The following is a 12729-nucleotide window of genomic DNA, read 5'->3' as shown; positions in this document are numbered from 1 at the left end:
TTTGAACTTGAACTTGATGTACGCCAGTTATATGCCTTCAGTATTGCATTAGAAAATTTGATTTTACGCAAGTGTGAAATATTTCCTTGCTTGTACACGGTGGTTATGGGGGAAAAGAAGTGGAAACAGAGAGTTTTCATAGTTAGTAGATGTTTATCTCTCTTTGCCTAGAGAGTGACACTGGTAAAACTTGAACTTTACAGACAAACACCATAATGCACTTATCCTGTCAGGGCTAACACAACCTGCTCTTCTGCAGAATCCAACACCAGGTCCTTCAATGTTCCATCACCAGTGAAAGACTGCAGTATTGAACGTACCAACAACTTTTATTATATGAGAAAGCACAGAAGCGGCAGAAAGAGGTAAGAGCGGTGGGGCGGGCGGGGGGAAGTCGACAGATGACGGAATAAGGAAAATGAAAGAAATAAAATCACTTACCTTGCACGCGCTACAACGCCATTGCAGCGCGTACAAGGTAGTGTATTATTTATTTTCCCCTATTCCGTCGTCTTGCGACTCCCCCCGCGCCATCCCACCGCTTTTACCTGTACCGGCCGCGCCTGAGAAAGCCTTTACATTAATAATTTTAAAAAAAAACGTTCAGAATTCTAAAGATGCAAATGTGAAAGGTAAGTGTCAGAACTCTCAACCTATCCGAGGGATATACATATAGAATTTGAAATGTAGGAACTGTCAATCCTGCACATAATTCTAAAAGAGAGCACTCCTCCGCCTCTGCTCCATCACCCAGCTGCACGGGTTTGTGTCCAGCTGAAGCATCTTTAAAACCCAGCTGTCCTTCTGGGCTCCCTCGACGAACTCGTGTAAGGAAAGCTGTCCTAAAAAAATATATAATTGAGGTTATTGCACACTCAATACGCTTCTAGTCACAATTTGTCATTTTTGCTGCTGACAACACAATATAACTGAATGATTCCCCCCGCCCTGCAGCATATGACTTTACTGGTAGCTTCCATTATATAACAATAAGTTTCTTGTCGTTTCAATTTTAGCCAATGACTTTGCTGACCTGAATTATTGGTGATATTACCCTCATTCATCAATAAATAAACTGCTTTCCCTACCGAATTACACTATCCAGTATACATCGTACTTAATTTAGGTCCCTGGCATCCTTAAATGCTCCCCACGATATGCATTACCTATGTGCTCTTTATTGCATACACAAGGTCACAAACCTACCTGTAAAAGAAAGAAGTATTTAACATCCAGGTGAACACTAAAGTCCCAGAGGGAAAATATCTATTGTGAATAGTCAGTTTACAAACGCGGCTAGTTACATTAATTGTTTTTCTTTCTGCTTCTTTGTCTCTTTCTTTATTACATTGTTTTATATTTAGCAAACTGCAGTATATAGTTACCACTGATTTGGCCTCAAGGCGCTGTGCAGTTCTGGTTCACTTTGCGGTAAGCCACACAAATTTGTATGGATGAAGAAAAAGGTAAGCTTATAGTGTGACCTGTTGTGAATGTGTAGGGTGATGAATCTGAGGGTAAGATATGTGCTCCTATCCTGGTACTGCAAACATGGCACTGCCCATAGGGAAACACCAATTAATACATACCTTCCCCAACGGACCTGACTTTAGAACAGTGTGCCAAGTATTGGTGCATTCATGACCATTTGCTATGTCAACACTAGGTGAGGAACATACCACAGGGGGAGTGGGGTGAGGGGGGGGCAACCAAGTCTTCCTTAATCTTTCTAGTTCCTAGTTCCTAATTCAGGTCCAGTGTGAGTTTGGAGCTGTGTCCTGATAAAGCTTCTTCTGGGAGCTTATCAGCACAGCTGATGCTCACATGGCATCAAATTGCTCTGAACATCTGACGTCAATAGAAACTTTTTTACGGTGTCTTTGTTGCTACTTGGCAGGCCCAGTCACTGTTTAGAAACAGGAAACCTTCTAGCAAGCACAGTACAGTGATTTAATGTATTCTGTCAAAATATTTCAAATACTGTGAGCTAAGCAGGGCCGAGACGCATTGCATAGACACCAAACAAAATAAGAACTGCCATCAGCAGGAATGAATTCAGTTTACAAAAGGCAGCAAATAATAAAGAAGAATGCAACCCAAGCCATGATCCGGGTATATAAACATTGGGGCGATATTATTATTTATTATTCCTAGGATGGAAAGAAAGGTATTAAACTGCAATATTTGTTGATGCACCCTCAGAGACTTCTTTCAGAGTGACATTTGCATCTGGACTTTGTGTAGTCTCTCAAAGTGAGTAGTGTGCAATAAGTGAGGAAGAGTTTTTAATCCTTTTTTTGCTGGGCCTCCCTCTATCACTCACCCCACCCCGGTCCTGAGCCCTTTTTTGGCTATTTGGGGTAGTTGGTGCTTAGTGCTCCATAGCTTTTTTCCACAGATGATATCCGTGCTCAACAACACAAGTGGCGCACCATTTTTATTGGTACAGGTGGGGCATTTCTAGGTGGTATGACTTTCGTGGATTCCTGTGGATTCCTTGAGTTTCCGTCATAGAAATGGAAAGAAAATGTGTGATTTAGGCAAAGTTTGAGTTTGCAGGACATCATGGGTAAGAAAACCATGTAGGATATGCAAGATACACCAGCCTGGAATCCCCTGGTTGTCTAGCTTAAAAAAATGTCTATGGTTGGTGGGTTCCATGGGTGGCAGCCGAGCATGGCTCCTAAAACCGCACAGCTACCCCTACTGCTGATCTCTCCACGTATCGCTTTAGGGCCTTTAGTGTGATGGTCTCTTGGCCCACCCACGCCAGTGAGTTACCATTTGGAATTTTGTTTTACTTGGGGGGAATGCTGTGTGGTAGGAAATGTGTGACTTCCAAGCAACTTCCAGGTGATTTCCTCACAGAAATGTGAGGAAAATGTGAGTTTTTAGTCAAAGTTTGAGGTGTGCAGAGCATTGTGAGTATGAAAATGGACTGCAATCAAGGTCAAGCACACCCCCCCTGTACTCCCCTGGATGTCTAATTTTTAGATCTGTATGGGTCTGGTAGGATTACCCTATCTCCCCTCCACAATGGCAGCAAGGTTTTTGGGCCCCTGTCCCAAAAAAATCCATAAATTCAGTCCCTAGCGTCTAGTGGGCTATCACCCCCTGAGAGGCAGACTATAGATAATCGGTCCCACGGTGGCTAAAAGACTGCCAGTTTTGTTTCTGGGGTGATGGCGTAGCCATGACCATGGTGGGCGTCCCCACCCCTATATTTCCAATAAAAATAAGTCCCTAGTATCTAGTGGGCTTCCATGGGGGGTTGCCTCCCCATGGCGGCATATTGGGGTATTTACTTTCATCTATCCGCACCGGAGGGACAGAAAGGCTGATGCTCCATTTAAATGGGAAGGGGCATGACTATGCAAATGGTGGTCAGCCTCACCCCTATATTTAAAAAAATGCTTTCCCTGGCATCTAGTGGGTTTTTCGGCAAAGTAGTAGTACTAAGTCCCTATTTAAATGTGTTGGGGTCATAACCATGGCAAGCAGCCCTCACCTCTATGTTTGAAAAATAAAAAATCATTTTCTTGCTTCTAGTGGGCTTTCTACCTCTCTGGGAAAGGCAGATTGGAGGTAATTATCACCATCAGAAAGACTCATGTCCCATTGAAATGGGGTGGGAGCATGGCCATGACCATGGTGGGCAGTGCCACCACTATTTATTTATTTTTTTTAATTATTTTGTTGGTGTCTAGTGTTGGTATCTGGTGGGCTTTCTGCACCCTTATCCACCCCATAAAGGGTGCAGAAAGACTGATGCTCCACTTAATTGGGGTAGAGGGCATGATCATGCCCTTGGTGGGTTATGTAGATTTATTTGTAGTGAGTATCGGCCCCTGGTAGCTCCACCGAGTCCAACCGCAACTGATGCTCTGCCTCGCCTTCTCTATCTCGAGGTCTCACATCAGCTGCATCACTCCCAGCAACAGCCCCCAGGGATACACTGTATACATTCCAGAACACACATGGTTAGCCAATTAAGAATATAACAGTGGGCAGCCCCCAACCCTGCATAAAAATAAAAATCAATCCTTTCCCTGGATGTCCTGCCCCCGAAGGGGGCAATACTGAGGATATTTACCTCATCTTTCCCAAATGAGGGTCAGATTAAAATAATCCCTGGCGTCTAGTAGGGTTTCTACCCTCACCAGGGAGAGCCATATTGGGGTTAAATACCCCCATCCCGTCCAAGGGGGGGCAGGAAGACTGGTATAGTTAAAAAAGTTAGGGAGCACAAGACCTTGCATTAGGGGCTGCTCCCCAATCCCTGGTGCTTAGTGTGTGATTCCCTGCTTGGGGATTGTTCACCCATGGGTTACCCATGCCGGTATAGCATTGGAAAAAAGAGTGTATCCCCTTTCCAATGATACCTCTCCCATCCCCAATCAGGGCATAGGGGGGCTAAGATATGCCCCCTCGAGCACTGATGCAGTGAAAGTAAACTAAGCACTTCGATTACCTTTACTTTCAATTGACTGTAAGGGGGTCAGCGCGCGCGCCCTGTACGCTGATCGCCGTTACAGTAATGGTAAAAGTAAGACTCTGGCTGCTCAGGAAGCTCTTAGAGCTAAAAATAAAGTACAAGAATCTCTCTGAGTCTCTATTTACCTTTCCAGTGCTGGACAAAGGCAGACACATGCACACCCAAGAGGTTAAAAGTTCATGACGGTAGTTGTAAGAGAAGGTCTAACGGACTGCTGGGTGTGTGAATGCATGAATCTGCTGTACTATTTGTACATGTAATGTCCCCCCCCCACAGTGTCTTACTCTGTTTCCCTTGAAAGTCTAGGCCACGGGTCTTCTTAACTCTTTGACTACTGTGGGCCCCCGCTGTATTACGACTGGAAGCCGGCGTTCCCCTTATGGACAGTTTTCTATGATTTTAACCTCAAAACAATACACAAAGTTATGGGGGCGTGGCTTGGACGGCAGCAGGAATGGCCACCTGAACCGAGAGCTCAGCGGAACGGGAGAGCGATATCTCAGCCATCCCTGCTTCCAGAACCGAAACTCGTCCCAGAACCAAGAAACCGGCATTGTGAACCATGCTGAACCCTCCGGTGGGCTGAAAGCCGCCTGCAACTGTCATTTGAGGTCCTTTCTGAACTTTGTCGGCCGTGCGCTCTCCGACCCGGGCTGTGCTTAAAATGGCGGCACCCGGTCACGGCTGCAACGCCTGATCCCGCGTGCTAAATCAATGCTCTTACCATCAGCAGACGACCAACACAGGCTGGGGAAGCGCCACAAAACAACGAAAATCGACCCCTAAGGGTCGCTTGTGATGGATGATGGCAAATAGACGACTCGACAACTGCTGATCGGCACGACGCGCCTGACCCCAAAATGGCGGCGGCGATCCCCGCGAAAATACTCTGCCTGGTCACACGGTGAGCTTTTATGCATATTTAAAGCCCAACTTCACCATCCCAGAGGGATTCCTAAGTATCTGTGCGGCTCCACCCTGCCATACCAACCTTGGAAGCGACCACTCGTGCCCAGTGCCCGGTGCTGCCTCCCAAGTGACCTTCAAGTCCTGCCTCACTACCGAGCGTCTCATCTTGGTCGGAGAGACACATTCCTAACCTAATTGAGCAACGTAGTCCATCTACTGCAGTGGCCCTCAGTTACAGCATTTACGTACCTCTCTGCGCGCTCTCTGTGCTGCCATAAGACTGTAGCCACTGTCCAGACGCTCTGCAGCCGGTCCTACTTCGTGGGTGTCCAGCCTCATCAGCCCACAGTGTCTTCCTACAGGCTCTACAAGGCCCACCCAGTTCCTGCAGAAGCTAACACACACCAGGCAGCAATGGCGAACAGGGAGGACAGAAACAACACCAAAAAGGTGAAATCTGACTCACTCTTGGACTCACCCATTAAAAGTAAATCGGATATGGCAGCCACTATGGATATGATTCTCAGAAAACTGGCAGACCTACATGATCTCTCAAAATCCACCAAATCCAATACCGACTCTATGCAACTTGAACTCACTGCGATCAGAGCCGATATCAGTGCAATAAACACAGGTTTGGGTGCGGCCGAACAACGTATTAGCGACGTGGAGGACCAGGCGAGACAATCAGCTTCCAAGATCCAACGTCTAGAAAAAACCACGGACGAACTTAAACGCCATAACGCGGAGTTGGAAGATAGGAACAGAGGAACAGAAGAGATAACATCAGTATCTTTGGCGTTCCAGAGAATTCCGAAAAAGATGCACATTCCTGCGTGGCCTTTCTTGAATCGTGGATTCCCATGATCACCAACTTAGAATTTCCACACAGCCTTGAATTGGACAGGGCACACAGGATCCCCACCTTCGCTTCCAGGAGCTCCAATGGCCCCAGACCATTGATCTGCAAACCACTCAGATTTCAGCACGTTGAGATGATCCTTCAATTCGCAAGGAGAAACCACTCCATCACATGGGAATGTCACAGAATCATCTTCACGCAGGACTTCTCAAAAGACACGGTGGCGATCCGTAAAGGTTTCCTGGAACTCAGAGACAGACTCAGATCCAAAAATATTACATTCTCCTTTGCCGGTCCGGCAAAATTCAGGATTGTAGTCAATGGCCATCCAAAATTCTTCACGGACCCCAGAGCCCTTGCTGATCTACTCGAAGATCGCCACGAGCAAGAAATGGACCTAGCGTCCGGCCTCTCGAACAAAAGGAAAACATGACCTCATTCTCTGCTTAACTCATCACACCGTTTGCTGTTATGATTCTAATGTCTTGCTCTGTAATCGGACAACGGCCGCTTCAACACTGAAGCCCTTCATCTCAATGTTCACTCTCCTGTATAGTGAGTTCACTGTTCTTAAGAGTTGTGCCATTGTTTCATATACAGTTTGCTACTCTGCGGTTGCAGGTATCTACAACTTTAATGCAAGCAGGCCTCATGCCTCAATATAAAGTCGCACTATTGTTATTCACTATTGCTAGTCATACTGGTATTTGCTAAGGCTATTGTTAAACTCATTTCGCCTTAGCGTGGAATCCTTACGCTCTCATGCCTCAACCAATGTTTATCGTTATAGTTTAATAGGACTTTTTCAGCCGCAAAAGCAGCTTGAAGTTTAAAACGAGTTTCGTGTTCATTACTACCATACTATTCTCAATGTCTAGGGAATTTGCTAGATACCAACTGTGTAGTACCCCTGACTCCGCCTTGCACGGTGCTGCCGTCGCACTCCCTATGTACGTATTTGGGGGAGGGGAGGGAGGGAGTGGGGGGGGATGGAGGGTGGTGGGGACAGGGGAGGGAGAAAATGGAGCTAAAAGAGTTCAAAGATTCTTAGTCTTTTTTTCTGTTTTGCACTGTATTTTGTTTAGGTTCATTTATTACGTATATGACACATGTATTTCGTTGCAATCCAATGTATCTCCACACAATGGCCCGTATGATGACCAGCTCACGGCAATGCTCACTGATATCCTTAGATTACCACGCAGCCTCTCAGCGATGTTACCGGTCTCCAATGGCTAATGCGAAATCATTAGTCGATGATCTCACGGTAATCGCTCTTAATGTTAAGGGCCTCAACCATCCGGTAAAAAGGAGGAAAGTTTTCGAATATCTCACCAAATCTAAGGGGGACATTATATTACTCCAAGAAACCAAATTATCTGAGGATGACCTACGCTTTCTGAACATCCATTGGGCGTCACACATATGAACTCACCAGCAACTCATGAAAAGGGAGGGGTAATCACCTTATTAGCGAAAAAAGCTAACCTAACACTAGTCTCGCACTCTCACGACGAAGTAGGTAGACTTTCCGTTACACACCTACTAAGGGAGGACGACCCCATTCATGTAGTAAATATCTACGGCCCAAATGCTGACGACCCGGATTTCTGGGACTCGGTCTCCCGCTCATTAGAACCCATCCCTTCAGAAGACCTGATGATAGTGGGAGGAGACTTTAATCTCCCCCTTGACCCGATTCTTGATAGGCAATCTAAATGTTCCTTCCACCCATCCCGTTCGCATGACACCCTCCTTCGCCTCTTTGATAGATATAGTCTGAAAGATTCCTGGCGCCTCCAAAATCCAGACAGTAGGGACTACACTTTTTACTCCGCACCACACAAATCTTATTCACGCATCGACTTCATCTTGATCTCAAGCCCCTTCACACACCTAATAGAGGAAACAGAAATAGCCCCCAAATTGGTCTCTGACCACGCCTGTATTCGCACCAAGCTGGCTGGCTCCAAATCGATTCTCCCACCCAAGAGATGGCGCTTTAATGATGAAACACTATCAGATCCCACAAACAAATTATTAATAGCTAATGCCATTGAGGAATACCTAACCATAAATGACACCCACGACACTACACCCAACACCTTGTGGGATGCTCTGAAAGCCACGATTCGTGGGGTCATCATCAACATCAGAGCCAAGGCAAACAAGACACTAAATAAAGAGCTAGAATCTCTGGAACAACAGATTGGTGCACTAGAATCCCAACATAAGTCCAACCCGTTAGACACTAAATTACTAGACACACTAACCAAAAAAAAGTACGAATACAACACCATCACCAGCAAACGAGCGGGGGTATGGATCAATCGCTTCAAGTACCTAAAACTCTGCGAGGGTAACAAAGCAGGGAAACTGCTAGCCTCCTTTCTCAAGCATAAACAGAAACTGTCCATCATATCGTCCATTAAAGTCTCCAGAAACAACACACTCTAAACAATCTAATATCCTTGACACATTCAAAGCATTCTACGAAGATCTATACAAAAACGACAAACCACTAGATGAATCAGCCTGCACTGACTACCTCAAGTCACTCCACCTCCCCAAACTCTCAGAAACAGATATGTCCCACCTAGGCTCCCCAGTCACTAGCGCAGAAATCAGAGCAGCAATCAACACTCTAAAGAATATTAAGGCCCCCGGACCGGACGGCTACACAGCGTCCTTCTATAAGGCCTTTACAGATCAACTTAGCCCTCCGCTCCTCAATCTTTATAACTCTACAGCGTCCAGCGGCAGTGTTTCCCCATCGATGAGTGAAGCAACGATCATAGTAATACCCAAAGAAGGGAAAGACCCCCTCCTCACTAAAAAAATACCGCCCCATCTCTTTGATAAACCTTGATTGCAAAATTTATGCAAAAATATTGGCAACCAGACTAAACTCCATCCTCCACAAACTAATTAGCCCCTCGCAGGTTGGCTTCCTAAAACACCGGATGTCAAACGACAACACGAGACTGCTGTGTCACCTTCTAGAAAAAGCAAAGACCTCTTCCTCCCAAATGGTAGCGATAACCTTGGACGTGGAAAAGGCCTTTGACAAGGTCTCGTGGTCCTTCTTACGGCATTGCATGCACTCCTCCAACCTTGGCGACTCCTTTACCAAGATGGTGATGGCCCTATACTCTGCCCCATCTGCCAGGATTGCTATAAACGGCACCCTATCCGACCCTTTCCGTCTGCACCAGGGAACCAGACAAGGCTGCCCTCTCTCTCCTGCTCTTTTTCTTTTAGCCCTTGAACCCCTCCTTACAGAAATCAAAAATAAGAGAGACATTGCGGTTGTCTCCTTCAGTGACACACGCGTCAAGTTAACAGCGTATGCTGACGACATCCTAATCACAACGGAAGACCCTACTAACTCCATCGCTGGGCTTATGTCCTCAATTGACAAATACTTCTCCCTATCCGGCTACAAATTAAATAGAGATAAATCCGAGGTTAAACCTCTAAATGTCCACACCTCTAGAGAAGTGCTGGGCGACTCTGGCCTAATTTGGCAAACTATCGTGATTAAATATTTGGGGATAGAATTCACCGATGACCTTCTAAGTACCCTAAAACATAATGAAAACACAACCCTAGCCAAAATCAAACGACTGCTTGACGGTTGGTCCTCCCGATTCATTACTTGGTGGGGTCGTATAGAAACCATAAAAATGATGATATCCCCCTTGGTCAACTACCTCATCACAATGCTTCCACTCATGCTTTCCAAAGAGTTCCATAGTAAATTAGATAAACTGATCTCGTCCTTTCTATGGCAGGGCAAGAAAGCCAGAATTAGTTTAAAGAAGCTACGTTTAGTCAAAAAATTAGGAGGAGTCAACTTGGCGGACTTCAAACTGTACCAAATTGCCTTTTTAGCAAAACAGGGATCGTACTGGCTAACTTCACAGACTGAATATACCCCTGTGTGGCTCTCTGTGGAAAGGTCACTATTAGAAGGTCTCTACCCCTGTGCCCTACTCACCATTAAACTCCGTCCCAACTTAGGCTCGGGCCCTATCTTCAAGAACACCAAAATGGCTCTTCTCCAAGTTAGTAAACACCTACCACATCAATTCCGGCACTCGAACTGGGAGTCGCTCTGGCACAATGCCGCCCTAACATACAAAGGGAAAACTCTAAATTATTCTTCTTGGATAGAAAGAGGTATACTATTCCCCCACCAACTCACCGAAAACTCGTTACCGCTCACCTTTAGTGACCTACAGAATAGATTCCTCCTACACCACATTGAATTCTATAACTTCTTACACATTAAAGTAGCACTTGCAAAAGCTAACCTGAAGGTCGTCACCCCCTCCCTCCCCGGCATGCTCACCTCACTTAACAAACTGGGCCACCAAGTCTCTAGAATATATAAACTTATTCGTCCACAATCGTCCTCCCTAACCAAGCCACTTCAACGCTATTGGGACTCGTTCTCATCCACACCTACCTCAGAGGCAGACTGGGCCAGAACTTGGGAGTCCACCACTCGCCACAAAATAAGCCCTACACTCTCACAAACCAAGTTCTGGCTACTTCATAAGGCCTTATGGACACCCAGGAGGCTGTTTCTGCTCAAAATTAAGGTTGATGACACGTGCTGGAACTGCACTGGTGAGGGTGGGGACCTTGAACACTTAATTTTCAGATGCCCGTGTGTATCCTCCTATTGGGACAGAATCTTTGATTTTATATCAAAAGTACTCCATATCACCCTCCCAAGGGAATTCTCAACGCTCGTCCTAGGTTTTGCCAAAGCTGTCTCACTCAATGATAATGACAAAGCCCTACTCGACCTATTGCTGACGGCTGCGGTCAAAATCATACTAAATAATTGGAAAAGTACGAACAAAGCTTCTTTCCCCCATTGGCTGAATTGGATGACCAACTTAAGAGGGGCTGACAATATAGCCCTCGCCACAACCCCATGTCGTCCGCCACTCAGGAAACTCTGGTCCTCACTAGACGATCACTTTGACCTACACAAGCCTCCTTGATGCTTGACTACCTCGCGCCCATTCCGTGTTTTCACCTTCCTAACTTACCTGCTGGGGTGGTAGCGTTATCAATCTATGACTCTGTACGCTTACCGTCAAGAGATACTAGTTACAACTCCCCTATGTATACATGTATGTTTCACGTCATGTATAACTTACGTTGTATCTGTTTTACTGTGGTGGTGACATTATCAATCCAGGTCTTTGTATGCATACCGTCACGTAACGTTGGATGCAACTCTCCTTTAGATACCTGATTATTTTACGTATGTATAAATTATGTGTATTTATTTTAACGTAAAGATCTCTGGCTCGACTCATATGCATGCCCTTTACGCCAATTTTTGTTACTACCTTATTTGCTTTTTTGTATGTACTCTTTATTCTGCTTTTAATTTTTGTTCAGCTGTATATCTCTGAAGCTCCCAATAATAAACTTTTGAACACAAATAAAAAACAATATACAAAGTTACAGTAACAAGTATACAACAAACAAATACCCAAATGTTGATACAATCATTTAGTTCACAAACAATCACCAACACACTGTGGAAATGATATATTCTTGGAATTTACTTATCCACTGTGTGCTACATTTGTAGACTCAAGTCTTGCATCCAATAGTGCTAGGATATATGGGATTTGTTCTCTTTTTTACTTGCTTTACCTTTCATGATTGTTAGTAACACCTTATTTATAATCACAAAAGGTAAGATTTTTAAAAGGAATATAAACACATTTTTACAGAAATACAATTGAATGTACCCTGAACTTTAGAGTGCCAATTGGACATCAGCATCAAGTATATGGGTGGATATGGAAAAGCATTTATAAGTACAGGAAGAAGTCTTACAGAGGTATTCTATTAGGCACTCTTACAATTCTTTGTAAATCCTACCAAAACGTCCAATAGGTTATCAATAAAAGTGTAAAGGGGCCCATGTCCTTTCTACTTGTACTAAATGCACATGAATATTTCCTGAATATCAAGCATATAAATGGTGATGGAAGGCATGCATTCAATAGATGTAACCACTGGCAATCGCTCGGGGTAGCATTCCAACCTGTCATTGTTTAACCTACTATGCTATCTCAGTTTGGACTCAGCCATTTGCAAACACTCCTGACCAAGCTTCAATGGGAACAGTCCAGCCTGAACTGCCAAGCCAGGTACTCCCTGAACCGGAACAAAAGCAACCTAGGATTGGTCTCACACCAATTAGGGCTTGTCCAAAATATTCCTTTTTTCTTGCCATCTGAAATGTTTTGGGTCTAATTCACCAACGTATGTAACATGTGTAAAATGCATTACAGCAGAGCTCCTGTATGTACTCCAAAATGCCTTTGTAGATAGGCCCCATCATTTTGCTAAAGATGGTTTTTGCCTTATATATTTCAACATGCTAGCATTGCAACTGTTTAATGTAATTGTATGTGAGACTTGC

General features: G+C 44.9%; 1 protein-coding gene across 1 annotated transcript in view; it reads right to left on the bottom strand.

The window, feature by feature from the left end:
• Positions 1 to 606: 606 nt before the first annotated feature.
• The window catches only part of LOC144826334 (guanylyl cyclase-activating protein 2-like), a 37738-nt gene continuing 25615 nt past the window's right edge, over positions 607 to 12729 (bottom strand). The window contains exon 4 of the mRNA XM_078684674.1: positions 607 to 842. Within this exon, the coding sequence (XP_078540800.1) occupies positions 715 to 842 (128 nt within the window). The 3' untranslated portion in view covers positions 607 to 714. The remainder of the gene's footprint in view (positions 843 to 12729) is intronic.

This window comes from Lissotriton helveticus, chromosome 3_2 (assembly GCF_964261635.1).
Source record: "Lissotriton helveticus chromosome 3_2, aLisHel1.1, whole genome shotgun sequence".
Classification (NCBI taxonomy): Eukaryota; Metazoa; Chordata; class Amphibia; order Caudata; family Salamandridae; genus Lissotriton; species Lissotriton helveticus.
This window is presented reverse-complemented; position numbering and strand designations above follow the sequence as displayed.